The sequence below is a fragment of the Anguilla anguilla genome, chromosome 1, assembly GCF_013347855.1.
Source record: "Anguilla anguilla isolate fAngAng1 chromosome 1, fAngAng1.pri, whole genome shotgun sequence".
NCBI lineage: Eukaryota > Metazoa > Chordata > Actinopteri > Anguilliformes > Anguillidae > Anguilla > Anguilla anguilla.
In genome coordinates this window covers 50,085,797-50,100,683 of record NC_049201.1, presented here as the reverse complement: position 1 = coordinate 50,100,683, position 14,887 = coordinate 50,085,797, and the positions used below count along the sequence as shown (strand labels likewise).

Sequence of the window (14,887 nt, the reverse complement as noted above, 5' to 3'; positions counted from 1 at the left end):
AACCTTGTCCGCGCCACATGGCTCGCACATCTCCGCGTGTCACCTTGTGTGGCCCGCCTTTGAGCGCCACCAACTGAGCTCCGAGCTCCCAGCGAAGACAACAAACCCCAAACCTCAGCTTTCCCACTTCACGTAAACAAGCTAAAAACAGAGGAGGCTGGCAGAGCAGCTGAGGCCAGGGGACGCAGATTAGACGGCCGGAGAAAGGCTCTGAGCAAAGCCGGGATGATTAAGGGACCGGCAGCTACTCGCAAAACCCCTCCCAAAGTTCGCCTATTGCCCATCCACAGGTCAACAAGCCACTTCACTAAAAAAAAAAAAATACGCCTCCTCCACCGGGCAGCACTATCACTTCCCACCGAATTCAAGAGGCCCCTGCGCAACAGAACAGTACAGTGCTTCTCTCATCCCTAATGGATAACTCCTTCCAGCGCGAGGCCATCCATTTTGTCAGGCCATACCACGTGCGGTACTATAACAAGGTATCGATGTATCCGTCACGCGTGACCTCAGAACGCACAGACGGAACCCTGCAAAGGCAGGCAATAAACGCGGTGTCGAGTAAGGCGAACCCCGCTCCGGCTTCCCGGGGTACGGCCATCACGCACAGTACATGTGATGTCTTTACAACGTGCGCGTGATGCATGTGCTGATGTTTCCATTCCGCGCAGACGTGTCAGATGGCAATGTCCCAGAAGCGCCTTTCCCCCGAGCTCCGGGGCGCTCGGTGCAGACTGCGCGTCTCGGCCGCGCGAGCAGAGGAAGAGCCCCGGCTGGGGGACGCGCTCCAACGCGAGCGGACGCCTGTGGCGTCTGGCTGCCCAGTCGGGCCAGGGCTTCACAGAAACGACTGCCAGGGGAATGCCTTGGCTTTGCTGGGAAAAGAGTGGGACGGCTGTGAAAGAGGGCATCTATGGGCAGCAGGGTGGAATCCGGTTGTGGAACATGGCTGAGTAACGTCCACCGCACAGCTTCCTGCCCTTCCGTTCCGGTAAGTAAGCCCTCGCCGCGGATTTCCCCGAGGAGCCTGCCAGAAGATTCCATTAATTAGACTGTGGGGTGATTGGGAGCGTGCGGTAATCGCCACCAGGGGGGGAACCTTCCCGAAATGGCGTAACCCGGCTCGTTTGAGGCGCCACTCGTTACCGAAACCAACACTCATCCTCCTCCCAGCGCATCTTCCCGCACCCCAGCCACGCCCCTCGCCGCCTACGGTATGCTGGTTTGTTTATGTTTTTCTGTCTTACGCTCAAAAGGGCTGTGTTTCCAAGTTGCCATGGAGACATCATGCAGCATCTACCACATATAACGGTTTCCGTAGGGGAAAGAGGGAACGATACGAGCCGTTTCCAGGAAAAAGTGATAATCACCACCGCACAGATTACTTGGGAAGTGACGGTTCCACGTACAGAAGGGTAAAGCCCACTCTCGTCGTCCCAAGGGGGTCCAGAACTGAATGAGAACTGTTATTTCCAGAGTAATGACACATTTGTACAAAATGGCAGTTTGGGGTAGCGCGGGAGGTGTGGTTTGTAAAATGTTCCAGTGGCAGCAGTTCACCATTCAGAGAACCTGAGGGACTGCAGGGCTGGAGCGTAGCACCAGGCCGAGGAGCGGAACGGCTCACAGGCCCCCTCTCACTTAGCACATCGCTAACAGCGCTAGTCACGCCACCCCCGACAGGAGAAACGCTCTGCGCCCACTTTCTGCTTTTAGCCGTAAAAGTGGACACCGAAGAGTCCGCCGGGTACTTCAACCTGTTTCTGATAGAAAAACATCGACTTCTACACACACACGTCTTCCCCTCAAAGAGACGCGCGCGCACCCCTGCCGTTTGCGCCAAAATGAAAGCCAGCGGCCTCGATTAGCCAACTCCTCCGCTTACAAGAAGCTTTCAATTAAGTGTTCCATGAGCGCCGTGGCAACTGGAAAAAGAGAGAGAGAGAGAGAGGGATCTGTGAGATTTTACAGAGAGCATTAACCACAAGAAAGTCAGGGCTGAACACACGCTGGACATTCCCGGGACTGCGCGCATGTACTCAGGAAAGAAAAAGAAAGAAAAAAAATCCCCCTCTTTTTCAAGTGGGGAAAATGATTTCAGCTGTGTAAATTGACAGCGGCCTCGCCGCGGCGGGAGACAGCGAGGGAAAACCCGGCTCTGTGTCATAATTCCTGCTCCGCCCGCCCGCCGGCCGCCCAGGGCCCGCTCGCTCAGGAACCCGTATTCCACAACACCCAGCAGTAAAAAAAAAAAAAAATCGTTAATTGGTTCCAAATGAATCAGTTATTAACTCCACGGCCGGAAAAAAAAAAAAAAAAAACGAGTTTCAAACGTTCAAGCAATGTGTATTTCCAAACAGTAAACGCGCGGGGTGTGTGCTTGCGTGTTGCGCTCGCACGTGTGTTCCTGACCGTGATCACAGGGCGGATCAACTGATGAACAGAAAAGCAGTAACTCTATATTACGCGCGTGGGCCTGACGCAGGCTATTCAGGCAGGATGTTTATAAGTGCCTGGCAGCCATTTTAAGTTGGATTTTTAGTCCTCCACTCCCAGGGTGGTAATATGACTTGCCAGTAAACACAATGAAGCAATCATTTAATGCAGTGACACAGACTACTTGTATCTGTCATCCAATTATGACAAAGGATGCAATTGGAGGACGGATAAACAGGACCTTGAGTATGGCTACTGGCATTTGTGTGAACTTCTTTTTTTGGCGTCGCTCTGTGCATATCAAACCATACGCGCCTGTTGTCTAGCCAGGGTCCTCGTGTGATGACCCTGATTGCCTCATGTGACACCAGCTAGGTTCTGTTTGTCAGAAGAAGCAGAGCACTCGCTCCTACAGAACACACAGTGCTTCCCGTCTCAGGGAGAGAGGACCAGGCCAGCCGACATCACAGCCAGCTGTGCACCTCCTCACACAACCACCGTATCTCTCTCAAACGGTTGTGCAACATAATTTATCACCGCTCTGCTTTAAAACTGTAACGACGGCCTGTGTTTTATGGATATGAAGAGCAGCAGGCTGGGTCACAGCACTGTTCCCTGTACATTATGTTCTGTGTTTGGAGAAGTGCTTAATGTTGTTTATGTGACATGGCAAACAGGGTTTCCCTAAGGGGACAATAATGAATATAGAGAGGAAGCCAGTAAGTAAGGAAGAACACTTGGGTGGGTTCAGGTTAGCAGGTGGAGAGCTCTGGTACGTTTTAGGATCTGAGGGCAGGGCAGGGTCCCATTTGGGACAGGCTCTGCCTACTACAGGGAGCTGAAGAAACGGGGAGGGGGGGAGGGGGGAGGCGGGGCAACGAGCGTCACGTTCTGCGAGGGGCGGATCACTTGGCACTGCGGTCTGAAACGGCATCACAGTGTTTGCTTTTATTTTTAGGAGAAAACACAGCTGACGTTTCCAAACCCCATATATGTGAACCCACACAGCATCACTCATGGTTTCAAAGAAGAAGAAAAAAAAAGAAGTCAGAGTGAGATCTGATGGTAACATGGGAACCAGTTCTACGCTGCCACCATAAGGCATAAACAAAGTCTAACCCAATGATGTCGGTTTCACTTAAAAAGGAGGGAGACCACCACTGCTTAGCGGTCATGGATGGGCCGGCATCCAATGCCTCTGCATGGTGGAGACTCATGTTCCTACACCTCGTCTTAACACAATGTCAACTCCTCCAAGTGAAGAACGGCCAAATCGAATTAAATGATTCAACCCCCTTGAAAAACAAGTGAAAAGTCACACCCCTTTCCTTTTACAAATCAAAGTCCAAAGCCAGTTCTCAGAAGCAGGCTGAGGATGTGTGTTGCTCCCTGTAGGAAAGCGTTGGGTAAAAGGGACATGTATTTCACAAAGTGTCCTTTCATAAGGTCCAGGTTTGCCTGACGGAGAGAACCCCCCCCCCCCACCTCCACCCCGCTGACAGCAAACCCGGGTGTTTACGCTAACTGGAGGAAACAAAGGAGCCAGGAGAGAACCTCTCTCCGCTCACCTTTTCTCTTCAAGGCCCCCCCTTCAGCTCACATCTCACCGCCAGCTGCACAAAGCATCGCGCGCCACTTTTATCTGGCTCATTGCATGTGTTTGCCAGCTCCCTCCTGCCCATAGCTGACTGCTGCGGTTTCCAGGCAGCCATGACACAATCCAGAGCCCTCAGCCTCCTTTTGCAGAAAATGTGTTTACGCCGAATATTCCCCTCAGAAGTTCGCCTTCCTTCGCAGCTTTGATCCACATGGCACTAGGGGGGCTTGTATCAACAGTCTTGTGTTTCACACGCGCAACGGCGTGTCACTCAGAACGTCCTGTCACGGCCGGGGTAGGGGGGGAGCTGTTTCGGGCGCATCGCGGGGCTGTCGCGGCATGCCTTCCCCCCAATAAATGAGGCTGGGGGTTTGGGGGGGGGGGGGGGGGCGGCTGCTAATGCTAGCGCTCCTGTCTGTCTCATGCTCTCTCGAAGCCAAAGGGAAATCACCATATGTGACCCGTTCAGAGAAAGGACAAATATCCAGTGCCACTTAGAAACCAAGATTGCAGCCAGCTGGCTCATCTTCGGTGTTCAGCACCAGACAAATTCAGACAAACAACAGATTAGAGTGGGAGTGGTTTTTTGTAAACAGAGCATCTTCTGAAACGATCCTTTCACCACCGCGCCCATGTAGCACTCTTGCTCTTATTCCTAAGTCAACTGAAGTTGTGGCCAGCCAGCTAGTTTTCGGGTCCTATGAAATACCACTGTGCTTGGACCCTCCGGGACCCCACTATGCTGGAGAGGGGGTCATGCCCGCTCCCGATGCGCTAGGCGGAGGTCCCCAGGGAGGGAGGTGCTGAGAGAACGACCGGGCGGGACTCACTGATAGATGTCCTTGCGCAGCACGGTTCGGCTCAGGGGGTTATCGGCTTGAGGGGCCATGCTGACAGAGCCCATCTTCAGCACCAGGGTGTCCTCTTTCTTCAGGTGGGATTCTGTTCCAACAAATGCGAAAGGTTACACAGACGTCCACACACAACATGCGCACAATCCATCAATGCACAAGAACAAAACAGCCAGATGTAACTATACATATCGCTTTCAGATTTATGGTGCTTACAAGGTATCAGGATGCACAGATACAGTAGTCTTTGTAGTAAGTACAATATACCCATTGTGCTTCAACAAATAATCTTTAGAATAATGTCTGTAGCATTTAGTAGGAGTTTCATTTCATATTTAAATATAATCGTAGCTGGAGGTAAATTGTATGCTTTTGAGAATAGAAATGAAAAAGAACCCAGGAGTCAGATGCACCTATACCAAAAACACACCTGTACCACACAGGGACCTGTATCTAGCACACCCCCGTTCCAAACATTCACATGTACCAAACACATAATTCTATCATGCATCAATGTGTATCAAGCACACAACTGTACCACACAACCACCGATACCCAGCACTTGCATGTATCGCACACCTGTACCACCAGTCACCTTTACCTAAAAGAACAGGGACAACCAGTCCTCAATTACTTTTGACAGTGTGCTTAACATATAAACAAGACTGCAAGCCAGTATACTAGCTGACAATGGTAAACTTAACAAAGGATACCCATAGCAAATTATATCAATTCAATAATTTTGCCAGAAAGCTAGCAGTAATTAACTGGCTGCACTTACAGTAAGAGAAATGCTGTAAATGAGGTAGCCCCTCCTTCATGAATCCACAAGAAAGCCCCAAACGTCCCCCACCCTCAGCATCCCTCCAAACCCCGTTACCTGCGGGCGCCTCATGGTCCTGCGTCCCGGGGCAGAAGATTCGGATGACGCTGGTGTTGATGTAGATGAGTGGCAGGCTTCGGGACGTGAGGATGTGGCTCCTCATGGGCTGGCCCGCGGACCTGCCCCTGTCCCGGTAGCGGCGGGGCAGGGTGACCTGGAACACCCCCACCACAGTGGCCAGCAGGGGGCAGGACAGCACCACGTCGAAAGGCTGGGCGGTGAGCAGGATCTCCCGCAGGTACTGGGGCGAGCCGTCCGCCGGGCCCTCGGTCAGCCGCTGGGCCCCGCGGCCCCCCCCGCTCCTGCCGGGTGGTCAGCTTGTGGCGCACGTTCTTGGTGACCGCCTGGGTGTAGGTGATGGACAGGAAGCCGTGCTGCTGGTGCGACACCTCCAGCACCTTCGCCGCCGTCTGCTCGTGACAACCACAAGATGAGTCGGGGGGTGGGGGAGAGGGGTGGGGGGGGGGGTCAGGGGTAGATAACCCAGCATTGTAGTTAGCTAAGCGTAAGCCAAAAGCAAACAGATGTTGCCATTTTACTCTCTACTTCGGGGCCTAAATTACTTCTGTCACTTAGAGGATACCATTTCCAAAAGAGAAATAACAAATCACTTTCAAGAGAATTTGACATCTGCTTTAAGAAGCAAGGTATCCTCTAAGCAATTTTATGAACACATGTAAGATTTATGAGCTGAACGATCCAGATCTAATTTCTAGAGTCACTGCATGCTTAGATTAATACAGCAATTTCAGCAAAAGCTTACACATAAATGGGGGAAACCAAACCAGAACGTATTTAAAGCGGTTCAAGAAGACCATGAATGCATTGATTAATTAATGCCAGTAGATTATGTCCGCAAGAGCTTTCATTAACTTCGTATTTGGAGCTCGGCGAGCTATAAATAATTAGATCATAATGATCGGTCGAGATGGTCAACAGAACTTTATGTTCTGCATGGCATGCTGAGTAAACACAATGTATGTTTCACTTCAGTTACTCCTCCAATATCCTTCCAGCGCAATCTCTGAGTTTCTGAAAGCGTACCAAGGGCCATGTCCAAAGCTTGTTTCATACCCATTTTCTGCAAACTGCAATCAAACATCATGGTCGATGAATGAACAAATTAAGCCGTGTTCAAAAACAATTCCCATGCTGATGAGCAGGACAGATTTAAAAGCCTTTGGTTTGGGAGTGCTTTGGCAGGCCTCTACGGCTGAAGGCGAGCTGGAGTACGCTCGAAGCTCTGATGGAGAATGCGCGTTCGGGATCGAAGCCAATGGGAGCTCTGCGCGTCACACGGAGAGGAACCGGATTCTTACAGGAGGAAAAAAGGCAGAGAAGTGGCTGAAAGGGTCCTGCTTGCTGACGGGTCGCACCAGCACAGTGCGTCTGTTCAGCTTGTCAGTGCAAGAGAGGACCGCCCCTCTGCAGCGGCCCAGACAGTGCGGGCCATCCTCTGGGCTGGGCAGGGCAAGGCGGGGCAGGAGCAGAAATTGGAGATGGGGGAGAGGAACAAAAAGAAAGAAATAGAAGAATAAAAAGTAATAAGCCAGAAGCTGAGAGAGATTTGTTGATTTTTTTGCAAAGGAAAAAAAAACTGAAAAAAAAAAATTAACGGCACAGCTTAAAGCAGCTACGGCTTCGGGCAATGGCCTTAGGCTGCGACCGTCCCTCTCGTGGGGAGGGAACGTTTTGGGTTTGGCAGGTTATTCCCCACCTTGTCGTTCAACGACGACTTTTCCGGCAGATTGGTTGGCTGCGATCTACTCGTACAGCTTGGCTGGACCAGATACTGCAGGGGTCCCGAACCCTGGTCCCGGACAGCCACAGGGTCTGCTCGTTTTTGCCGTTACTCACCAGGTAACTGAGCAATTGCACAATTACACAGATGGCTCACCTCTTACTTGTTAGGGTTTCATGTGGCTTTTCCGAATCAGGGTTGAGGACCCCTGTGGTACAGCTTTGTGACGATCGGGACAGCCATGGATAAAACAGACAGAACCCTCACAGGCCACTGCTAGTTGAGACAGTGGAGTGTAGGGGAGCAGAATAAGGCCATTGCAGAAGCCTGTGTGGCCCCGCCCCCAGGGGGGTGGGGCTGCGTCTCAGGTTCTTTCAGGGCACAGGAACGCTTTCCACCTGATTTCATTCTAATGATTCAGCAATTACAGCCACAGGAGAGACAGGGAAAAGACTCCAGCAGGAACCCAGCTGTGTTTCTTTGTGAAAGGCAAAATAGTTTAATACTTGACTGTTTTTTGGGTTTTCAGTCTAGGTTTGTTCTCCAATATTCCTAATCCCTAAACTGATCAAATTATGCAATTAAATGAACACAATTTAATTGGAATGGAAATGGAGAAAGGAGGTATAACACGTGCTGGAGGCCAAGCGTTTTGGATGGATCTGTTTAAAAAGGTAGCAGCGGGTTCCTGAGGGTCGCATTCCTGGGCTCTCCATAGAAAGTAGAGACGAACGGCCCAGAGTTGAGAGTGGAAAGTGTCTTTGGACAGTGAGCGTGTCCCTCTGAGCCAAAGGCCTCACCACTGGTTTCTCCTTGCACTGAAGAATGACTCCTTCAAAATGGCCTGTCTGCCAGCTCTCGCCTGGCCTGGAAGAGACAAGCCCCATCTCATCTAAACTCTGTGGCCTGGAGACGGCATCATTACATTACATTACAGGCATTTAGCAGACGCTCTTATCCAGAGCGACTTACATTGTATCCATTTATACAGCTGGATATATACTGAAGCAATGCAGGTTAAGTACCTTGCTCAAGTGTACAACGGCAGTGTCCTACCCAGGAATCAAACCTATGACCTTTCGGTTACAAGCCCAGTTCCTTACCCACTGTGCTACACTGCCGCTCCCTCAGTACACCCGCATCACTCAGTACACAATTACTTCAGTCAATGACAAGAGCAATTTCTTCAAACTACACCTTGAGAAAACCTTGGCAAGAATTTCTGGACAAACCTTAAATTTCCTCCACAACACCCTAAGACCCAGCAATTCATTTTTGACCCCTGTAAACGGCATGCGTTTCTGTTCCCAATCTCAAAAACCATATATTCTGCTATGCTGAAACCTACACTACAAGGGACTTTCAATAAAAGTAAAATAAATATTTTCCTTGCAACATGTTTTTGTCATCACAAACACATGAGGATATTACGACTGCTACCCATCTAAGTTTCATCATTGTAAAACGAGTGCTTGAGAGGAGGCTCACATGATACCCATTAAGTCTCAGCAGCAATGAGACGATGATCTGACAGTGTGAGGAATGTTCTCATTTCATGAGCTCTGTTCCTGCAAACAAAGCATACAGAACTTCCCAGTTTTGGTTTATTACTGCTTTCTCCATTGCACCATGTTCCAGTTCAGCGTGACTGCCTTTTAAGCGGTCTCAGAATATTTTTCCAGTTTTTACCCAATTTGGCTCATTCATAAAAATAATAAATGACTGACTGACCGGTCGGCCTTTATAATTACCATGGGCTACTTTACCTCATTTTATTCACACCTGTAAATCTCAAATCAATGAAAAGCTCAGCTTAAAGTTCCCAAGTAATCGCAATACTGAAACCACCATTTGAAAAACTCAAATCCCTGTAAGTTGTTCCCGTAAAATCTGAGTTCAGCTCTTTCCCATGTGTGTAGAATCGAGTAATAACTGTCACAAGTGAAGGGGAATTTGGGGTGTGGAAGTGGGGGGGGGGGACAATATGCATACCACATTTACAGGGCAGCTTCTCACACAAAGAGAATGCCTCAGCATTTACATAATCCCCTTGGAACTGCGTTCAATGAGAGTGCTCCTCGCTAGTGGCTCAGTCCCACCCCCGTGCTCTCTCCTCCGCGGAACACGTTCCTCCTCCCCCCCGCCTCAGGAGGACCTCCCATCCCTCTCTCTCTCTCTCTCTCTCTCTCTCTCTCTATCTCCCCCTCTCTCTCTCTCTCTATCTCCCCCTCTCTCTCTCCCCCTCTCTCTCTCTCTCTATCTCCCCCTCTCTCTCTCTCTCTCTATCTCCCCCTCTCTCTCTCTCTCTCTCTCTCTCTCTCTCTCTCCCCCTCTCTCTCTCTCTCTCTCTCTCAACCGGCCCGCATTCACGGAGCAGCTGGAAGGCATCAGCTCCAATTTGTGTGAGCGGCTCCCTTGGAGCAAATGAGGGTGAACTGTCACCAGCCATCTTCTCACATTTGGTGTCTTGATCGTTTAAAAGAATTTAGGAAGCGGCGCTGCCAGCGAGACCTTCGGTGCCCTAAAGAGCTCCAGCTCACTCTGCAACTATCAAGCTTTTCAATTCCATTATTTATTTCCCTTCGATGCTCCCAGCCCTATTTCGCTTTTCTCTCCTGCTATGAAATTGCTTGTGCGGGAGCCACACGCAGTTGATTCTGGGCCTGTCTGTTGGCCTTCCAGCTTTCACTGTGAGCCGTGAGCCCGATAAAGCCCTCGGTCTGACCCCAGTGACTCATCCAGCCAGTGCCCAGTTAACAAAATTTTGTTTTCCCAAAGTATCCTCATGAAGTTATGATGAACATCGCCAACATGTAAACTTGTTTGGTTTCCTGGATGTCCCTTGAACATAATTGTCAAAAAACATTTACAGCAATGATTTTGGTAAGCTAATCAGTTCTGTTTCTTTCAGTTAAAAAGGAACTTGAGTTGTGTTCACATTAAATAAATCTAGAAACTTAGCAATAACATTGAAAACGATGTGGACATGTACACTCCAAGATGTTCCTTCATGACTGCAAGAGCTTTCCAGGGATGCTAACTGCGGGTTTGTCATCAACATGCCTTTAAGCATTTATCAGTAACTTTTCCCAGAACAAAGCATACATTCTATTCACAACATTTTCTCACAAGCAAGCAGGAAACATTTTTCAAAGGTTTAATGTTCTCTGGACGGAAGCTTTGGGCTTCAGGCAGATCGTTAGGGCCGAGCGGGACCTGACCCTCCCCGCATTTCACAGCAGCTCAGAAATGGCGGCTGGCGTTAAATCTCGCCAACTGTTTTCCCAGCAGTAGCCGAGGTGGGGAACGCACTGACGGGGATTGTTCTGTCAGGTCACTGGGCGCTTGGTCATTCCGGAGCGCGACTGTGTTCCTCTCAGACCGCCCGCTGACCTCCCAAAAGCATGACTCAGTAGTAAACCAGAGGAGTAACTCTGTCTGCTGTTGCAGTAGCTGGCTGTGGGAAGCAAATATTAAGTGATAATCTGGCAAAACACCACAAAGTCAGAGAGGCTATGGCCACCAGGGGGCAAGGGATGTGGGCGGGTGGGGGGGAGGGGTCAGGAAGTGGGTCAGACTGGGTCAGGATATTTGGATACAAGTCTGGTTGCTATCAAATCTCTCCTTTGGCCTAATGTCTGAATACTGCTCAAAGCACAATAGGACATGAAGCGTAAGGGGCCTAGTATCAAGTTCAGTGGTGATGAGCGTCACATGTCCCCAGGTGTTCTGAGAGACAGCAACTAGGAAATTTGAAGATGCGGATGAGAATGGGCCAACCGGCATCCGCGTTGCAGAACAGCAGGACAGTTTTGTGAGAGTGCCCTACCTGCTCTTGTAGTGGTCGATGTTGAAGCTGCCAACTTTGCACTTGATTTTTGTGTACACGTCCTGCACGTCCACAGAGGCACTGAGGTCCTCCATCTCGCCGATCACACAGATCTCTGTCAGCACAAAGGGAGAAAGGGTTAATGAAAGCAATGCAGGAAGAAGAGAGCTCTTTATCGTCGGCAAATAGGCTGCACATGGTGGCCATGGTTGAAGCGCTGTAATCGGAACCAACGACAGAACGTCAAATACAAAGTCACAGTGTCACGAGGGCGTGGGCGCGAGCCTACGACCTGACGTCGCCCAAACGCATCACTTGTGCCCCGAGTCCACGCTGCGGTCAGCTCAGCAGCACGTGTGGTCACAACAGCGTTGGGTCAGCGCGTTCAGCAACCCCTCATGAGGTCAGTGCTAATAAATGTCTGGTTCCCGCACGATCGGTATTTCTCCAGCAAACAGTGGCGTGTTGTCAAACACTGCTGAGAAAAAACATCCCGCTGCCAAGAGCTGGGGGTGGTCGGCAGCAGTTCGGTCAGAAGGAAAACTTCCTGTTTTCCCTGTTTGGAGAATGATATACCCATAAGGCCCTGGTGAGTGGACGACTTAATCGTTCCAGCGAGACAGCAAGAGCTACAAGGGTGGCCACACGGAAACGGTCGTGTGGAAACTACAATCGTTGCCCTTGTTAAACGCATCACTGCAAGATCGTACAGTTGAGGTTTCAGGCATCCGTTCACAACAACGTTTAATACCCCCCATTTCAAACTGTCAAAGAGGAGTACAAGTATATGGACTATACAATATTGTCTTGTAGCAGTGGCTGAAGGTACTGTATGGGTGTTTTTTCATTGTTTGTATCTTAACAAAGGCTTGCATTGTGAGGTGGTAATGTACTCAAATATATCCTCGTTCACAACTTGAATGTACCGGTTCCTTGTTCAAAATTATTACTACACAAAACAGGGTTTCTCCATTTGCTTTGGGTATGTTCTGATTCTTCCAAAACTGGGACATGCAAACGCTTCACCATGTCTCTGCTCTTCTGATTGGTTAGGAGTTCACGCAAGCCCAGCCCTAAAATGTATTTTTGAACACGACTCTTTTTCCAAAAACGTGGTGGAATACAATCGGCTCTCCAGCCTGTCAAAGCATTACATCATTCAGGATTCACCACAACATCATCTGTGGCATATCGCGGTCTGCGGGAATCCACTTATGATATTACAGATTTAATATATGTGCAGCCCTTTTACCTCCAGGCAATCCTGAAATATTAAGCAGATTGCTAATTTATGCTTCAAACATGGCATCAGTCGTGGGTTCACCTCGCAAATCAGATGGCAAATATTAGGATAAACCCTTGGATTTATTTTATATTTAAATGTAAATGCAAGGCATATCAAGGATGCCCCTAAATCAAAACATCCCCGCGAGTTCCTAACAGAGTTCTATTTTAAAGCGCTTAGGCCGGACGATCTGGTCGGCAGATGCTAACTGTTGGGAGGGCAATTAAAGGTAAAGCTCGCTTTTTGCCGCGGCAGTACATCAGCCCAAGAAGAGGCGGCTCGCACAGACTCCACGGCGACATCATTTATTTGTTCTTCCCCCCCCTCCTTTTCTTTCTTGGAAAGGCAAACACGGGATGTCTGAAGTGAAGGAGCGGAGAGAAGGAGAAGGGGATGACTGGATCCTTCCACGTCGGACGCCAGACCCAGGGGTGGCCCGGCGAATCGGCGGTGGTGGTGATGTATCCAAAATGACATGCACCGCACGCCCTGAAATGCCCCAGTCTGCCCCAGGTGAAGCATGACACCAGTGGAAGGTGTCAGGGCTGGGGGTGGGGGTCGAGGGGGGGTTACTCTACCTGGTCGCTTGGCAGCCGGGTCGGGCGCGAACAGCTTGACGGTGACCTTGGGAAGCATCCACTGCATCCAGAGGCTGACCTTCCCACTGGAGCCTCCGATGCTGCTGGTCTTCTGCTCCAGCGTGACCGTGTCCGAGAACGGGGAGTCGTCCCCCGTCGGCACCGAGTCCCCCTGGGGAGCAGAAAGGGGACGGGAGGGGCCTGTCAGCCAAGGCAGCAAACCGAACGGATTCCATTTCCTTCCATGAGCTGACTACTCCTCCCATACACCCATGAGTGTACAGGGGGCTGCAGTACCCGTTAATCAACAGTAGAGGTTCCAAAACATTCTCATCTCCAAGTTCACTAAAATGACCGACCTCTAGCTGACAACCTCCACCTCAACAGAATGTTCCTGTCTGGCACCTTTACCCAACGCTCACCACAGCCCACAATGCAGTTTAACACACCAGCATTTGGAAGCACGTCTAAATCCTCGTGTGATTATATAGTTCATAAAATCACATTGCTAGCTTATGCTTATGTAACTTATGAAAACGAAAAAAAAATATTAACAAAACTGAAATTTGCTGAGAACTTCCTGGGATTCCTTCATGGGCTCTAGGAGCTCTGAAATGGCAGCCTGGGAAGCCCTACTCCACAGGACGAGGCAGAAAAAGCCCATTCTGAGCATACACATCACTCGCTAATACGAACAGATATGACGTGAGTATTTACCAGGAGCTGTTAAACCGCTAGTGGGGGAAAACAGACAGTAATCCCAAAGAACTTTATGACCAAGAATAACACGCAAAAAAAAAGGAGTTGGAAAAGAAGTCGTTTCTATAGCCATAACAAAGTGGCAGAAGTACTCATTTTTGCTGATGACATCGAAACTGGTGGGGGGGGAAGAAAACACGGCCCCAATACGCCAAGGAGCAGGGCACCGAGCATGGCCGCTTGCGGCTCTAACCCCCGAGTTCAGCGTCCTTCCCCCCAGAGAGCGGCCTGCTTTCAATTAGCGGCAGGGACAGGAGGCATGACAGCTTTAAGTGCATCAGTGTGAAGCCAACAGACTCCCACAGCTTCTTTCCCAGAGAAGAAAAAGAGAAAGCAAAAGGAAGACGAGGACAAGACACAGCCTCGCCAGCTCACGGCCCGTTACTGGGTTTGGCAGGGCTTCCTGATGACAGCATATGCGACATGTTTTTTTTTTTTTCCCCTCATCCCCCAGCAGATCCGTTTTCCCAAACATCCATGTCAGCAGCGAGCGGCTGGTGGCGGGACAGAAAGCTGCAAACAAACGGTGTTTGGAGATTTTCGTCTGGAAGCGCCCGTTTCTGTTTTTGTTTTGCAGAAGCTGCTGGGTTACCTCCTCGGCGCGGCCCTCTTAGCTACACGCTGCGTTACCATACGAGCGAGACCTGCGGTCCGCCAGTTGTTCGGCGGTAGCTAGATTATCGACCGTCTCAGTTTAAAAAAGGCCCCTGTGGCTTTGAGATGACAGGTTTTTACACTAAAGTGGATGAAAGGGTGGGGTTCAACAAATTTATTCTAAATAGGTTACATTTAATAACGAGGTAGAGAGCAGCTGACTACAAATTATGACTGCGCCCATCAAAAAAGCGGCTCGTAGTAAACAAATGAAGATAAATTTGAATCTTTCACAACTTTAATTATACTGAACTGACTGTGTGAGAACGATTTT

The 14,887-nt window shown here is 49.8% G+C and overlaps 1 protein-coding gene across 1 annotated transcript in view; it reads right to left on the bottom strand.

Moving 5' to 3' along the window:
• The window catches only part of LOC118212693 (vacuolar protein sorting-associated protein 13B-like), a 303,731-nt gene that overhangs the window by 110,771 nt on the left and 178,073 nt on the right, over positions 1-14,887 (bottom strand). Inside the window, 6 exon segments of the mRNA XM_035390874.1 lie at positions 4,864-4,975; positions 5,765-6,063; positions 6,065-6,177; positions 7,087-7,228; positions 11,338-11,452; positions 13,201-13,372. Of these exon segments, the coding sequence (XP_035246765.1) occupies positions 4,864-4,975; positions 5,765-6,063; positions 6,065-6,177; positions 7,087-7,228; positions 11,338-11,452; positions 13,201-13,372 (953 nt within the window).